The sequence below is a fragment of the Theropithecus gelada genome, chromosome 7b (genome assembly GCF_003255815.1).
Source record: "Theropithecus gelada isolate Dixy chromosome 7b, Tgel_1.0, whole genome shotgun sequence".
NCBI classification, from domain to species: domain Eukaryota; kingdom Metazoa; phylum Chordata; class Mammalia; order Primates; family Cercopithecidae; genus Theropithecus; species Theropithecus gelada.
Window position 1 is genome coordinate 52,326,161 of NC_037675.1, and position 18,049 is coordinate 52,344,209.

Below are 18,049 nucleotides of genomic sequence, written 5' to 3' on the forward strand. Positions count from 1 at the left end.
GTGACTCTAGGCATAACTATAACTCTAGGATGGGACTGTGTTCATAATGAATACGTATCAAGACATGCTTTCCATCAACTCTGTCAATGACCATCGTTTTCCTCTTGCTCTTTCCTGGACTTCTTTCCCTTCCCCGCTAGGACTGGCTGGAGTCTGGAGTTAAGGTCTACATAAGGGCAGAGACCTCTGCTTAAAAAAAGCAATCAAGAATCAACAAAGCAGATTGGCTGGAGACCACTTGTATTATTGACTGAGAATATCTAGGTGATGTACTCCTGTTTGGCCACCATATATTTCTTTTGTGTCTTTATTTCTTTTTTAGAGACAGGGTCTCATTTGGTCACCCAGGCTAGAGCGTACTGTGTAGTGGTGATCACAGCCCACTGCAGCCTTGAACTCCTGGACCCAAGGGATCCTCCTCCCTCAGACTCCTGAGTAGCTGGAACTACAGGTGCATGCCACTACACCTGGACAATTTTAAAATTTTTTTGTAGAGACAAAGTCTTTTTATGTTGCCCAGGCTGGTCTCAAACCACTGGCCTCAGGCAGTCCTCCCACCTCAGCCTCCCTAACGTGTTGAGATTACAGGCGTGAGCCATGGCACCCAGCCCGTATATTTCTTTCATTTGTTCATTAGCCAACGCTATTGAACACCTATCATGTGCCAGACAGTGTAGTAGAATTGAGCAGTTGGGAAACATAAAGTTGGCAGGAGACTCAACCATAAGAAAAATAATAATTTAGAGAAAATCAGTGTTATATATTATTGATTGGTTTTTACACTTCTGGGGGTGGAATTTCTTGACTGACTCCAAGTACAGAGTACTAAAGATTTTTGCAGATGTTGTAGAAGATTTGAAAAGGTAGTCTTTGGGGTGTTATTTTTGGAATCTAAAGAGGAAAAGCAAATAGGTTGTGGTTGCTTATGATAGTGTATACTAATCCAGCATCCTTTGTGTCTGGGAGAAGTCTGGGTTGTCCTCTTGTCTGTAGTGAACAACTTTGTAATTTAAGCAGTCCTTGAACCCAGGTCCAATAAGATGGTTGTATTTTGGAGCACGGTAAGGCAAGACATGTCACTAAGAATTGTACAGTGTTAAAAGATGAGTTTCAACTCAATTATAAACCAGCTGTAAAGTAATTTGCTTTTGTTGGGAAGATTTTAAAAGAGACAAAGAAATGAATGAAGAATGAGGCTGTTTTTGTAAATGGTCTTATAAGCAGCCAAAGTCACAATTATGTCCAACTGGTACATAATTTATAATAAAAGGTGGTATTTTAAGCTTTCTTAAGTGTGGCATTAATTGCAATTGAGAAGTGAGAAACAAATCTGTTTTGAAAACTGTCTTTTAGAAGAATGAAACAGCCTTTGCCACCTCAAGGACAGCGGCATACTTCATCACCAGGTTCTCCATTCCAATTTAGAATACAATGGCATTATTTATAAGGAACTATCATCAGGAGAACTGAAAATTCCTGTATTTCAATTAGATACAGAGGATTCCAAAGGATTAAACTGCTTTCCAGAGTATCAGTTGCAAAGCACACTTCCCAGAACCAAAAATGGGGTTCTGAATCTAATTCAGTCCTATGGAAAAATGCAAGAAATTCCCTGGGATATCATGCATGTGTCAAAATTTAAAAGAACAAAGTATCTCTCTTTTCTGGGCTCTGAAACCTATCATTATGCCTCTCACCTTGGATTTTGTAAAATTTACCCAAATATGGTCAGGTATGATTACCTACCTTGAGAACTTTGTCCTGGAAATGCATATTCTTCTAACTATTTTTGGAGAGGCCCAGATGCTCTGGGTCAGGAAAAGCAGAGACAGAAAAACCATCTTTCAGTAGACCAGATACATTTCCTTATGTGATCCTTTATGAACCATTTTCTATTAGTGTTGAATTTTCAGTATCACAGGCATAACTTTAAGACTCATCATGACCCTTGGAGGAGGCAGGAGGTATCTAATGCTGCTTCATAGCATTTTCTGAAACAACTTTCAACAGTAATTTAGAGAGAGAAGCCACAGAGGTACTAATTGTAAAGACTTAGAGGTCCTCAGCTCTAAGTCCGTGGTTTTAGAGATGACAAAACTGAAGTTCAGAGAGGCTAAGGGACATATCCAAGTTACACCACGGCTGTGGAGAGATACAATAGAGACTCAGGTAGGATCAATTCCTGGCGGATAAAATTTTGGGGTGATGAGACTATTGCTGCTCCTTTGTAACCCAGAAATATACAAAAGGTAAAGTTTATGCCACTGGCCCCAGAGCACATTCCAGTGGTCTCAGTGGGGACCAAGGTTTGTGTAGAGGACCTAATAAACCTCAACTGTGTTAAGGATAAATCTTTTCTTCCCTAAATAGAGTGGTTAGTTTATGTAGTGGTTAGGGATTGGAAAGGCACACACATCACTGTCCTCCTTGGAACTTTGGCCAGAGGGATTAGATGGGCTGAGGTGTTGCCTGTAGTTGTTCTTCTGACAGGTTCTTTGTTGCTCACAAGGTCACAGCATTTCTGGAGGTCTCAGCACATCAGGGTGCAGTACTTATGCTGGATCAAAATCACTATTAAATATGGGCAAAGGAGCTGGGCACAGTGGCTCATGCCTGTAATCACAGCACTTTGGGAGGCCAAGGCATGAGGATCACTTGAGGCCAGGAGTTTGAGACCAGGCTGGGCAACATCGTGAGACCCTGTCTCTATGGGGAAAAAAAAAAAAAAGCCAGGTGTGGTGGTGTGCCTATAGAGCCAGTTACTTGGGAGGCTGAGGCAGGAGGATCACTTGAGCCCAGGAGGTCAAGGTTACAGTGAGCTACGATCGTGTCACTGTACTTCAGCTGGGTGACAGAGTGAGACTGTCTCTGGAAAGATAAATGAATGAATGAATAAATAAATAAATAAGTAATTGCAAAAAGATTCTGGACAGATGCATCTGAGGCCAATTTGCATTCAGACAAATGGAAGCATAATTCTTTTTTTTTTTTTTTTTTTGAGACGGAGTCTCACTCTATCCCCCTGGCTGGAGTGCAGTGGCGCGATCTCAGCTCACTGCAAGCTCCGCCTCCTGGGATCATGCCATTCTCCTGCCTCATCCTCCTGAATAGCTGGGACTACAGGCGCCCGCCACCTCGCCCGGCTAATTTTTTGTATTTTTAGTAGAGACGAGTTTTCACCGTGGTCTCAATCTCCCGACCTTGTGATCCGCCCGCCTCGGCCTCCCAAAGTGCTGGGATTACAGGCTGGAAGCATAATTCTATATTCTGTCTGCACCATTAAATCTTTTCTGGGTAGTTTCCTTTGATGCACAGAAGAAGGAGCCACCACACTGAAAGGGGCAGTGTGATGCTGAGAGTCTAATCAGGGAGAAAGACATTTTAATCTTTATGAGTAACATTGTCTAGGCCCACTTTTTAGAAAGCAATTTTTAACATGTAGTTTCAAGAATCCCAACCTATTTGTCATTAGATAAAACAATCCTGAAAAATGCTGGGTAGATGGCTTGAGAGCCAGCCTTCTTTTCTTGAATTATTGCTGACTACCTTCTCTCCACTTTCCCTCCCAGTTAGGACAGGCAGGGCTGGAAAGCTTCTGTGAATAAACGGCTCTGTCATGTCAACCCAAGCAGGGCTCTGAGTGCCAGACCTCATTTGGTAGTAACTTTCAAAGGCCTCAGAGATGTAGCTCTGATATTCCTTTTCCTTCCTGGGCAAATCTTGTCACTGCCAGCCAAGAGCATCCACTGGTACCAGTGGGCAAAGGGCCTCTCTAGGTGACCTGCTCACCTGGGATGGGAGGGAGCTGGAGGAAATTTCTGCAAAGACATGAAAATAGGCACAGGACCTGATAAAGAGCTTGGATATGATGCTAGAAATGACGGCCACTCCCACATCTTCTTAAAGCTGGAATGCTACTGTTTTCAAAAAAACTTTTTTTTTTTGAGATGGAGTTTCACTGGAGTTTCACTTTTGTTGCTCAGGCTGGAGTGGAATGGTGCGATCTTGGCTCACTGCAACTTCTGCCTCCCAGATTCAAGCGATTCTCCTGCCTCAGCCTCCCAAGTAGCTGGGATTATAGGCGCCCACCACCACAACCAGCTAATTTTGTATTTTTAGTAGAGATGGGGTTTCTCCATGTTGGTCAGGCTGGTCTCGAACTCCTCACCTCAGTAGATCCGCCCAACATGTTGCAAGTACTAAAGTCCTACTTCTAGCTGGGATTTCTGGATGAGCACTTGAGGCAGCTACCCAGTGCTGCTTCATTTTGACAAGGTGTTTTCAGTCACCTTGCAGACAGACTTTGGATAGTTTTCCCTCTCTTTCCATTTGGTTGAGTGCAAATAGCACTTTTCTAATGTTAGCATCACAGCGGACTGTGCTGAGCACTGGGGGCTTAAAGTCCTGGATCTAACATATTATTATACTTAATCTCTCAGCAGCTCAGTTTCCCATAAGTAGAGAAAGATGACGATAATAATACCTTCCTCATAAAGTATAGTACTAAGAATAATGGGCCATCTAAAAATATTCACATCTGAATCCCCAGAACCTGTGAATACGTTATTATCCATGGCAAAGGGGACACTGCAGAGGTGATTACACTAAGGATTTTGAGATGGGGGAATTATACTGGATTATCCAGGTGGGCCCAAGGTAATCACAAGGGTCCTTATCAAAGGCAGCCGGCTCATGCCTGTCATCCCAGTACTTGGGGAGGCCAACGGAGGAGGATCACTTGAGGCTAGGAGTTTGAGACCAACCTGGGCAACACAGCAAGACCCCACATCTACAAAAAATTTTAAAAATTAGCCAGACTTGGTGGCACATGCCTGTAGTCCTAACTACTCAGGAGGCTGAGATGGGAAGATCCCTTGAGCCCAGGTGTAGGAGGCTGCAGTGAGCTATGATTGTGCCACTGCACTGCAGCCTGGGTGACAGAGTGTGACCTTGTCTCAAAAAAAAAGGAAGGTAGAAAGGTCAGAAAGAGATTGGAAGATGCTACATGTCTGGCTTTATAGCCACAAAGTCTATTTAAATAGACTAAATAGATAGAATTTGTCCTACAAAGTCAGATGTCTAGCCCCTACCTAAATAGACTTTGTAGGCAGAATCTATTTAGGTAGGAAGAGGGAAACTAGAGAAAAATAAACAGAAAATGTCTCATCCTGTTCTCAACCCTGTATGATTTTTTTAAACAGGAGTACAGCTTGTCTCACACATAGCATAAACCTCAGACCTCTGAGTATTAAGATGGTCTTGTTGTATAACGTTTTCAACAGATACTCTTTTGCAGATGGTTTCGAAGACTGTGGCACAGCCATGATGGCTATTAGATGAATTAATTTAAAGATATACATGGCCAAGTTTTGGGGCTTGAGGGCCTTATTTTAAAATTTCATTAAAATTCTTAATTGCTTACAGTTATATTTCATCTTAAGTCAGTATAATTTAGTTTAGATATGCAACTGGCATTTTTTCCATGGGTGTCTTTGATACATCTCCAGGAACTTTGCTTTCAGAGAACTAACCACAGTTGAACTCATATAATAATGCATTCTCCTTTCCTTTTCTCTCTCTCTCTCTTTTTTTTTAAGATGCAGTCTCACTATGTTGCCCAGGCTAGATTCAAACTCCTGGGCTCACAGGATCCTCCCGTCTCAACCTCCCAAGTATCTGGGATTACAGGCATGAGCTATGGCACCTGACTCCTTTCCTTTTCTCTTAATAGTACGTTCTTTATAATTTCCATTGAATTTAATTTGTACTGTTTTCCTAATTCTCCTATAAAAGTTTTATCTTCCTGCTAATCCTTTTTCCCTTTTTTTTTTTCAGTGTTTATCACAATGTGTAAGAATGGAACTCTTTATATGTTTATTTCTCTAAGGCTTGTCTCTTTTTCTAGCTTGTAAACTCCAGGGCAGCAGGGATAACATCTGTTCAACACTATACCCACAGCCTGGCGCACAGTGGTCACTTATCAAGCACTGCCCAATAAATAGACAGATAAATTTGCTTTTGAAGAAAAATACCAATCAGAATTTATAGTAATGTAGACATTTGACCTCCCCTGCATAATGTTGCCTTTAGATCCATAGGTTTTGTGAAAGCTCACAGAATACAGAGTATAAATGATGAGCAATTTAAACCTCAGACTAAATCCATGTCATTACAAGTTAGACTTGTTACTGCATATGAAATTTTACCCTTCTGTGATACAGAATTTTTGTTTTGAAGTTTGAAAAGGGATTAACTCTTGCTAAGAAGAAGGTGACAGATTTTGTTACACTAGAAAGCCAGAATGCACCACCCCACCACCCCCAATACCAGCAAAGAAAAAAAAAATCTCTAAAGCAAACCTTTCTGGAAACTGTAGGAAATAAGATTAATAAAGTATAAGTGCAGTGAATGTACCAAAACTCTGTTAATAGCATTTTTCTCACTGATTTCTAAAAAGCAAACGAAAAAGAGATAATTATTTAATCCTATAGGCTTTCTCTATTGTTACAGATCGATCAAATCTTTTTTTTTTAAAATAAGCTATTCACTACATCTTTTCTTGCTTTCTAAATCTTGTCTCACTGGATGTATTAGAATGAGGGAGAAACAAATAGAACAAACCAAAGTTATGGAGAAAGTATGTGTGTGAACTTTATTTCATTATGAGAAAATTACTTCTGTGCAGTAACAGAGAATACTGATATCTATATGATGATAGGCTTTTCTTTGTATTCAGATACATACCTTATATTTGTACACAATATATAAAATTCATGGAGGAAATTAATTTCTACAGTACAGTTTCTTTGTTGGAAGAGAACTTGTTCCGTTTGTTTCATCTAGAAAATGACCCCCAGTTCTGTGACTGTGGTACCAAGGATCGCAGTTCCAATCCTGTAATTTATTAAATTAGACACCATAATCTTATGAACATTAAGATAAACTGAGGCGCTACATCCTCCTGCAGGATGAAACGAGAGACATAAGTGCTCAGGCTGTTATGCTAATAACTGACTTTTAGCAGAATAGTATGATTCCCATGATGTATTATGAATAGAAATAGTTTTCCCGTAGATCTGATAACACATATTAGCAACATTGCTACAAATTTCTCTCTGCTCTGCAGGCATGCACTTCACTCTTCAATCAAACCACCTTGTACACACATGGGAAATGAGGCCATCACCAGCAAGGGCCTTCTGCATTGCATCTAGGAAAGACTCTTGGAGGGCTTTAGCAGTTAGCATGGTATTTTGAGAAAAGAGGCAACTGCTCTCAAACTGATAGGTCCTCCCTGAGAGAAGCTGCTAAAATGATAATTCTGGGGGAAGCTGTAGCTGCCACATCACTGTACTCCAAACAGGAACAGGTCATGTGGCATTTTCCCTCAGCATATTCTTCTCTTGGAATAGCATCATTTAGACTGACAACTGCTCCCCAAAGCACTGTTTTCATGGCTAGGGGCCTTTCATCCTTGCTGTGGGATTCGAAATTGTGCTTGTTTTTAACCATGTGAAGCATTTTAGGGTGACTGGCACATGTTGAGGTTTGTGGGAAGTGGGAAAAAACACCACCATGGTTCTTTTAGCTAACATCTTGAACTTGAACAAAATCAACATAATTCGTTCTGCAGAGGGAAGTTATGGAGAATCCTGGTGAAGTGGCGGGTGACTTCTTTGATTTAAATGACACCCCAAAGTGTCAGAATGCTTTGGCACCAGCCACAAATACCTCTTTGTAGGTTTAATTTCATGTGTCTTGCTTACTCTTAACATGAAAATGTTAAAAGCCTCAGAGGTTGTATCTGGTCATCAAATTCAAGCTTCTTATCTGAGACACATTACATGTCTCTGATGACCAAAATATTTAAAGTATAGCTAAGAAGCAAAAATTCTCTAGAGATGAACTTTGTACGGTGGCTCTAGGAAGCCTAGCCAAGATTGGAGGGCCTGGCAAAGATGAAAATGGCGGGTAATGCGAAGTTGCTGGTCTCTTCCTGTTTGGTGCCACAGGAAGTCTCAATCCTGGTGCTAACGGCCTCAGTTTTGGGTATGAAACGGAGGCGGTCTAAGTGGGTAAGCCAGGAGCGGCCAACAGACTCTCTCTGAACAGCTCTAGCACCCCACACCCATTTGAAACACATTCAGTCATACAAATCCATAGCTGGAAAGAACCTAGGTCCCACCCTCAGAACAAGCGAGTACTACAGAGTAACTTAGAATAATCTGGGCAAAACTGGCACATGATGTGTATCGGTGGAGAATGGGAGCCTGCTCTAGAGCCTAGATACATTCGTCTTACACACCGGGGGCACATTCAGGCCTTCATTTTTCAGCTTCTTCAACTGCAGCTTAGTTAGAGTGTTATCAAAGGAAGCCGCCGGCCCAAGCCATTTGAACTGCCGATGTGGAATCTTTGGTTTGATCACATCCACATACCATAGGCTCTCTAAAGGCAGGAGAGGAACAGCGGCTCTGTGCAGAATGCAGAGCGAGTCATGGAAACACTGCAGGAATGTGGGCAGTGGTGGGGTTACCTCCGGGCTTGCCAGCCACTTTAGATGCCACGCAGTTCTCGCTCTGAGGGATACTGCTGAAGGGCCTTACCCTCAGACGTTTGGAGGACCAGGGTCTTGCTGTACGGGCTGACTCCTGTTTTGTTGAAGGCCTTGACCCGAGCGTTGTATGTGCTGTTGAAGTGAAGACCATCCACAGTGCACATCGTCTCCTTCCCCACATACACCTCCTGAGAGTCAGCAAAGAACAGGACAGCACTTAGCCTGCAACCTTTTGAGGGGCAAAGAAGGCAGTGTCGCTCAGTGGTTAGGAGCAAGAGCCCTGGTGTCATTCTAATCTGGATTTGAATCCTGTGAGATATTGGGCCACTTAATTTACCTTTTTAGCCTCAGTCTCCTAATCTGTAAAATGAGATAACAATATCCACCTTATGAGGTTGGTGTGAGGATTACTTAATGTTGTATATGCAGATTAGCATCATGCCTTGTATTTAGCATGGGTCAGGCAGCTAATGAGTGGTCGTTATTAGCAGCTAGGGCTTAAAAAAAATAAAACTGAGAGCTTATAGTTCAGATTACACTTATTAACTTGGCATTGATACAGTATATGACCCCTACTGAGCTCCTTATCCATAGTATGGTTTGTAAAAAACATGTTTGAAACCATGAAAACAGGAAGGTGGTCTCTGTCCTATGTTTAGAATTCCTCTGATGACTTCAGAACTGTCACAAAGATTACACTCCAAGCCACAGGGGGATAGATTTTCATCACAGTACAGAGGGAAGGCGGAGGAAACAGGGAAAGGAGGAAGAATGACATTTCAAAGGCTTAAAATAAATCCTAGCATAATGTGTCTTTAGCATAGGTTAGGCATTTGCCTCCCTCTTCAGCTGTACACACTGCAAAATTATGCTGATGTAATGAATAAAAATAATTTGCATTCAAAGCACAGCCTTAAAATGACAACTCTCTGGTAGGATACTAAGAAGACTGGGGTCTTGGATCGCCCATCAATTCATTACTCCTGCTGGAATAACAAAAATCAGAATATTATGCCCTCTTATTCAGTGCATCTCAAACTTTACGTGCATATGAATCACCTGAGGATCTTGTAAAAATGCAGTTGCTGATCCAGTAGGTGTCTGGGGTGGGGTCTGGGATTTTGCATTTTTAACAAGTTCCCAGGTGAAACCAATGCTGCTGGGGGAGAACCGCACTTTGAGTAGAGGAAAAAGTCAAGACAAAATAAGAGAATTAATTTATTTAAAGAATTGGGAAAACCAGGAGAGTTACTTTCCCAGGAGAAAAAAAAAAGATAATAAATGGCAAAGAAACGCCCTGAAAATGACACAGGAACTGAAAAGGCAAAGTCAGGAATGAGAAACTGACAAACAGACAGGATTTTACACACATACAACACGCGCTGCAAAAGACATGAAATGGAACCTGAGGCCCTTATCTTGGAGAGAAAGAAATTAGATTTTATCATGCCAATAAATCAACATATATGTAAATAAGGCTTCTCTATCAAAAGAGAGAACCTTTGTCCTTGAGAACTGTAGAAGACACAGTCCCTGCTCTCAAGTACTTAAACCTAGTGGGGATCAAAAACACATTCAGGAAAAGGGGGCCTTGAGAGGCTTTGCTCTTGAAAGCTAGTGGCCCAGGTTTGGCCATTGGTGACCAGAAGAAAGCCTCATCCTCATGGGCCTGAGGTTTTTTTAGATAGGGGTCTCCTCTTCTTCAGTGCAGGAACTGGCCTCAGTCTCCAGAAGGGCTGCTCCCTTGGGAAGCTCCAAGCATCAGAACTTCCAGGCAAGACTAGGGTGGAGAGGATGGAAAGTAAGGTGGCAGGGAAAGGATGCATGAGAATGAAACTCTGTATGAGAGAGAAGCAGACACATGCCGACAGGTGGTGGCACATGAATCATCAACCTGGAGGTACCACAGCCGTGTCTTACCAGGAGGCCATTCTGTCCTGCCTTCAGAGGGCAGCATGAGCTTCTCAATGGGGATGGGGCTCCCTTGCCTTGGGAAGGTAGCAATCTTCTGGTACCAGTTCTATCTGGTGAAAGGCCCAGAATAAAACTATAGAACTGGGGAAACCTTTGCTAGAAAGGCTTCTTAGAATAGGGAAGCTGTAACAGGAGATCATGTCAATTAAGAGGAATGCCAATCAAAGACATTAGAAGCTGTGGATTGTAGAAATAAATCTTGGACAACGGTTAATTATATTATTAGCAATAAGCAATGATGGTAATAATAATAGCTAATAATGCACGCTTGCCATGTTCTAGGCAGCACACTAAGAATTTTGTATGAATTATCTAATGGACCCTTAGCAACAAGGCATGAGATTCACGCTATTGTTATCATCCCTCTCGTTAATAAATAAGGACCTGAAGACTCAAAGGGGTGATAATTAGGCATTGTCCACATAGCTAGGGTGGAGGAGACCAACTTGAATGCAGGCAGTGTGACCCCAGTACTGCATGTCCTGTCTCTTAAGAAGGGTAGGGCAGTTTCAGAGACTGCTCCATCCACCTTCATGGTAGAGGGAGAAAGCAGGCTTCAGGTATGGCCTGTCCCCGGGAGAGACGGGGAAGCCTGAGACTCCCTGGCAGGTCCTCTGACAGATCACTGGTTTGGGTTAACAAGTACGTAGTGGGCTCTCTACTGACCCGGAACTGACCACCGTTGCCATCATCCAGCTCCAGAATGTATCCATCGGCGGGCACCGTGGACAGAGGTGGCTGTTTCCAGGACAACGTAGCGCTGTTGTTGTGGGTACAACATTCCTCCAGCTGTAGGATAGGGGTTGCTGGGACTGGAGAGGAAGCTAAACAGAAATTAGTGTAACTGGCTTCTGTTAAGCTGCAGATATTCCAGTATCTTAGAATGACAAACATCCCCCTGATAAACACGTGGTTAGAAGTAGCCAGCCTGGGGTGCACAAGGGAACTGAACAGAATCCTTCACAGAGTCCCCAGGAGTCAGACTGGCTCCTGATTTGTGGTTAGGCCATTTCCTAAGCACACAGTGGCCCTTCCCACCTTCATTGTGGCTGTTGGAGGGGAGACAGGCTGATTCACAGAACTGCTCTGTTCTCATCTCCTTGAGCACTGAAGACATTATCCCTAAAGGAAATGTTTACATGGAGGCTGGGTTTCCAGTCCAACTCACTAAAGCCCATTTAACTCATAATGTGCCTGAAGCTGTGCTAATTATTTTATCATAAAACTTATTCTGAGATTTAAACCCAAGTTAATAAACCAGAGACTGCCTATTCTGAGAAATAGCTCTGAAACCACTACATTTCCAATATTCTATCATTTTTTTTAAAACCAGTGATTCTACTCCAGGTCTTGTGCACATAAGTAGCTACAACAGTGGATTTTTGAAAATTTGGTTCCCAGTGACATCACAGTGATCTTTCCATTTCAAAACTTCCGAGGAACCTGACGTCATTATCTCAAGGTAGCTATACCTCAAAAACAGCAGTAGGTCAAGTCGACTCATTTTCAGGTATAGCACACCCACTGTGAGCCCGGCATGTGGACTAGGGGCCTGGAGCATGACGAGGAGGCTCAAGATGTCTTTGCAGCCGCGTGAGAGTCTGTCATGCTGTTACGAGTCATAACAGCCCCCTCCACATTTTATACTGTGACTCTTTTCTAGTACTTAAAACTGCAAATTAGTTGAGCCTTCAGACACACATAGAAATATTAGTTACTGAGGCCGGGCGCGGTGGCTCAAGCCTGTAATCCCAGCACTTTGGGAGGCCGAGACGGGCGGATCACGAGGTCGGGAGATCGAGACCATCCTGGCTAACACGGTGAAACCCCGTCTCTACTAAAAAAATACAAAAAACTAGCCAGGCGAGGTGGCGGGCGCCTGTAGTCCCAGCTACTCGGGAGGCTGAGGCAGGAGAATGGCGTGAACCCGGGAGGCGGAGCTTGCAGTGAGCTGAGATCAGGCCACTGCACCCCAGCCTGGGGGAAAAAACGGGACCCCGCCTCAACAAAAAAAAAAAAAAAAAAAGAAATATTAGTTACTGAATAATCCCAGTTCTTCATATATAAACTTAATATATGCACTTGGGAACCATGGTTTATTTTTATTTTATTTATTTTATTTATTTATTTATTTTGAGACAGAGTCTTGCTCTGTTGCCCAGGCTGGAGGGCAGTGGCGAGATCTCAGCTCACTGTAAGCTCTGCCTCCCGGGTTCACACCATTCTTCTGTCTCAGCCTTCTGAGTAGCTGGGACTACAGGCGCCCGCCACCATGCCTGGCTAATGTTTGTGTGTGTGTGTGTGTGTGTGTGTGTGTGTATGTGTGTGTGTGTTTTTAGTAGAGATGGGGTTTCACCGTGTTAGCCAGGATGGTCTCAATCTCCTGACCTCGTGATCCACCCACCTCAGCCTCCCAAAGTGCTGGGATTACAGGTGTGAGCCACCGCGCCTGGCCGGGAGCCATGTTTTTACTAACTGTTTAAAAAATTTTTTTCAGCACCAAAACATTGATTTATTATTGTTATTATGTTAGCACTTTAATAACAGGAGAGAACAGCTTGGACCATATCCAGGGACATTTAGATGAACAAATGTTCATCATGGAACACCTGGTATGCTGTACCAAAATTGGACTCTGTGTCTTGTGCACTGAATTAAATCTATGCCTTGTCAGTCATCCCAACCAAAACAGTGTTTAATTTTACAGCAGTTTAGAAAACAGGTTCTATGGTAGATAATCTAGAAAACAAAAGCAGCGACTGTAACATATGAAATGCAAAGGTGAAGCTGATCAATTGTCTTATACTTAAGAAAAGACTGTAGACATTACAATAAAATCATGTCTGAGCTACTAAATCAAACACAGCTAAATCAAAATTCATGCCTGTTAAAACTGCAGGCAATCGGTTTAGGAGAAGAAATCATGTTTCAAGTTTCAATGGCACAGGATTTGGGTGAAATCTCATCAAAGAGCTACAGCTACTGCAGGCTCAGAAGCCCCAGAAATCCGTATTTGGAGGAAAGGAAATAAACTCATTGTCTTGCTCACTAAATAAACTACAGGACTGGTTGGAAAGAGATGGACACAGAAGACATAACTCCTTTCAATGAGAGTATCTAAATATAAATAGGCATCACCCAGGAGTTGTAACTACAGGATTAATTTTAGGTCATTTTAATTACTAGGGACTTTCCTTTTTATTTAAAATTTGTTTCCTTTATTAAAATGCATTTTTAACATATTTACTATGGAAGAAAAATATAACAGGTTTAGGGAAACCATTCTTTAAAGGGCTTGTGGAGACATGAATGATTCCCCCCAGGGGGTATTTATTCTTAACTCTCCTTATTAGTTAGTGCCCACCATGAAACGATTCCTTATGCTCTTATTTCATTAGCTCCATATTAGTCTTTCTTTTTCCCTTTGTTCATGTTTCAGGCAAGTCTGCATTTCATCAATTACAAAAATCAAAGAATAAGATCACAGATGGTTTCAACTTAAATCATGCAAATGCTTACAACGTCTCTGATAAGAAACTCAAATGTACCTGTGTAGCCATAGGTATAATTAAAAGAATAACTGAAATACATGATATCATGTGTAATTAAAACATCAGAACTTAATTTATAAGTCCTTGGTGGATACAGTTTAAAAGACCAAAAGGATATAAAAAAGGCTAGACTCAATAATCTTCAGATCTTGATATTGTCCCAGATTTAGACAAATTAGCAAATGGACAAAAAGGCAAAGGGAGTGGAGAGGAAAAAAAACACAGAACTAACCCAGAGATATTTGCATCTGTCTAAATTTATTCCTCCATGTGCTGAGAATTAGTTTTCCCTTTTCCTTATTTACCCCCAGTGATGCTGCACATAAAAGATAAATGTGCCAAAATTACAGCCTCATTAGCAGAGACTCAGGCTGACATTCTAGAAAAATATATTTTATAGTGGGTATTATGTTATCCTATTTAACTTCATTAGGCACAAAATCAATGGTCTACTAGAAATCCAAAGTACTTTCCAATTAATCTATCTTTTATGATTCAGAAAAGGATAGCATTACAGTTTCTGCACTAAAATCTAAGGAAGAGCATTGTATTTTACTGAAACTCCTGTTATTGGGGCTTTCCTAGCTATCTTGATTTTTACACTTTCATGATCATTCTGGGGCAGCTGTTGTTCTCTCCTTAAGAATGAATTTCTCCTGACCTGATCAGGGTTCTAGCATTCATCCTTCTTTTAGCCTGTAAAATCAAGCTTTAGGCTAAAAATTCTCCTCTTAAAATACAAGGGGGCAGCTATTCTTACTAACTTCCTTGAAGAGGTCTGGCAGAAATGCGGTTCAAAATTAAATTTTCCAGCATCATCTTCTTATATCAATGTTTTCAAATGTCTTCCCTTTTTATTTCAAATTCTATCTCACATTTTGTTTATTTATTTATTTATTTTTCACGAATCCTTCAGATTGTGAACACTCACAACCATCCAGAATTCCTCTGTGAAAGTACACAGGAGTGTGGCGGGGAGAAGTGAGAAGAGAAGCTGGGCTCCCGACCTCAACAGGGAACACTAATCATCAGGGATGCTTTCAAGCACTTTACTGAATGCTAGAGAATGTGGTGAGAGGTTTACAGGTATTCACTCATTTAATTTTCACAACAATCCTAGAAAGAAGATATTGCTACTATCTTTATTGTGCAGCTGAGGAAATGGAAGCACAGTAAGGTTTTATAGCTAGTAAGTGGCAGGACTGGCATCTGAAACCAAGGAGCCTGGCTCTGGAGGCTGTATGCTTAGCATTGCATCATACTGCCCCTCTCCAGTCCAGTGTCTAGAAATAGTGTACTGGAGGAAAGCCTCCATGTCTAATTCCCAAAGTTTCTTTCTGTTTCCTATAATGTGAACAATAAAGATTCCCCAAATAAAGATTCTACCTTCACAACTATGGTGGTTGGGAATGCAATTTTACTGTGTTATCTTCTCTGAAGGCTCATTTGTAGACTGATATTCCTCTTTACGTGGCTGAACAATACAAATGGCATCTGAGAAAAGTTTAGACTTTAGAAGAACTACAAGCTGTTTCTGGAAAGCTATTATCGGTACACTGTTAAAGATAACCCTGAACGCATGTTTTGAGTCCATGCATTTCAGGCTATCAGCACGAACAGATTACCTGCAAGCGTGTGTGCTCATTCCTTCCCCGCTAACCCTCTGGCAGCTTTCCCCCTATGATTTATAGGAGACTCTATTCAGATCACACTGTCCTTGCCCATGACCTTGGTGCATACTCAGGGCTTATATTCAACTTGTGTCAATAAAAATAAATACACCCTTACGTGAGTAGAGACACTTAAAGGGATTAACAGCCAGTGGTCTATGTGCTAAAAAGGCTTGGTGAACTGTTAGGTCATTGTTTCATCCTGGTTCAGAATGAACAAACTGGCATTTCATTTCAGTACCATGACTCATGAATTTTGGGATTCTTTGTGTACTTAACCAATTTTGGGTTAATATTTATTGGGGGAGGAAGTAGGTATCTGAAATCTATTCTCAACCAAACAGTAAAGCCCTTGGCTGACTAAGAAGAGACTTAAAATTTCCTTCCTATAACCTGGAAAAGAGCTGATTATACAACCTTAGAATTAAGTGGAAAATGTTTTTAAAATTACTCTCTAATAAAAATAAAAGACAAAGCTTAATATGTTGTTTTCTATAAAAGAAAAGTCTAAAAGATCAAACGCCACTTCCAGTATTCTGGAAAGAGGGTAAGATGATTTTCTAATCAAAATAAAACCAGAAAATGTGCCATTACAATTTAGGGATATTTGAAAAAAGGTACCAAATAGATCTCCATTGCTTGAGGGTGGTGTGGAATCAGAATGGGCCAGTTAAATCCTTAGCTAACAAGAGAGTAAAACTTTAGATAGTGCATTCTTGCTGAATAGCAGCTGGTCTGAGTGTAAATATGTAAAAGCCAACTGTAAACCTACTTTCTTCGGTATCAACAACAACAATGGCAACAACAATGGCATCTATGATGAGCTTTTGAAACCAGAGATGTTTGATAAAATTCTGAGTCAAGAAGTAAACAGATATTTTAGTTATCATTTTGAGTCAGATCTTTAAATGCATACTTTAAGTGAATTTGAAAATATTTTAACTTCCTCCTGTAATCAACTTAGCACAATTGGAAAATATATATTGAATTACACATATTGTTAGTTTCACAAAGGACAGATTACTTTAACACCACTCCAAATGCTACGGTCTTTGAGGTGCAGTTTCTTGACATATTTTTTACTGACAAGTTGTGAAAGTGCAGTTTATTAAACTGACTAAGAATATCTTTAAAAAAATGAAAAGATTAACACCACAACAGGAAGAGTTGTATATATATTAACAGATATTACAGAGGCCAATAGAAGTCTGAACTCCAGCCAATCAAGTTCTATTGTGTCATGACCTTTGGCTTTTTCTTTCCATCACAAGCATCTGACAGATGAAAATTATTCAGATTCTAAAGAAGACTAGGCTCTCACTGAATTAATTAAACTCAGTGAGCACAAAGCAAAGCATATAAATTAACCAGGCAGAGTGATAATAATCAGAAGTAAATTAAATTAGACAAAGTGTTAAAAAGAAAATGAAAATGGAAGACTATAATCCAGTATTATACCAAATGGCCTGTTAGGTTAACTTCGTGAATCATTGTTCTGGTTGTTGTGTGGTTTCAGATGGATTTGTGCTGGGAGAGTGTTCTGCGTTTTGGCCCTGAGAGTACTTGGTATTCTCCGCTGTGTGTGCAGACTTGAACAGACTGGACAAACAGCCTTGTCCCTCTTACTTTTGTGTGCAGTCCTAAGTGGCCAAGTGACAGTGCTTTAGAAATGTGTTCTGTGATGCAGAGAGCATGAACTCGCAGTTCCCATACCCAGTGAAGGGCCTGTTCACTCCAGCTCAATCTTTACCATCCTGCCAACTGGCCTGGACTCCACCGTGGGCAGATGGACATGACTCAGGAGGGCAATGAATGGGGGAGGAGAGGGTTTTGACAGCTGATTAAAGCATTTCAAAGCCCTGAGGCTTTTACCCTCTAACTGCCCCCTCCTCCTGCCCCTCACCAAGGCTAATTGGGTTAGCTCATTTTTTCCTCTACCACCAAAAGTCTTTCTATTGCTCTTTTGTGACATATTTTTTCCTCCAAGTTACTTGTGACATACCTTTCAGTGATTTTTATCTCACTGAAAGAATTGAGAACAGAGAGAGGCTGATCCAGGGGGATTTATCTGGGGCTCTATATTTTATTAAGGATGGGTTTGTTTTACAGGCTACCACATTGGTATTAAAAATATTTTTTTAAACAGCAAGAAAGAATTGCTGCAACAAAAATGTAGATTTGTTAATATTAAGAGATGAATTCACTTATTCTTTGAAGAAGCTGCTCAGTGTGGCACCAGCTTTACAGCACAAACTAGAAGTTGTAGGAGCTGATTCTCTACCCATGCTCCCTGACTT

At 41.2% G+C, this 18,049-nt stretch overlaps 1 protein-coding gene across 3 annotated transcripts in view; it reads right to left on the bottom strand.

The window, feature by feature from the left end:
- The window catches only part of TRIM9 (tripartite motif containing 9), a 119,201-nt gene that overhangs the window by 14,475 nt on the left and 86,677 nt on the right, over positions 1 to 18,049 (bottom strand). For 2 of the 3 annotated variants that reach the window (XM_025392436.1, XM_025392434.1), the window contains 2 exons: positions 11,198 to 11,343; positions 8,607 to 8,745 (listed from right to left, as the gene is read on the bottom strand). In XM_025392436.1, the coding sequence (XP_025248221.1) occupies positions 8,607 to 8,745; positions 11,198 to 11,343 (285 nt within the window). Of the gene's footprint in view, positions 1 to 8,606; positions 8,746 to 11,197; positions 11,356 to 18,049 lie in introns of all 3 variants that reach the window. The other variant, XM_025392435.1, reaches the window with a different exon arrangement.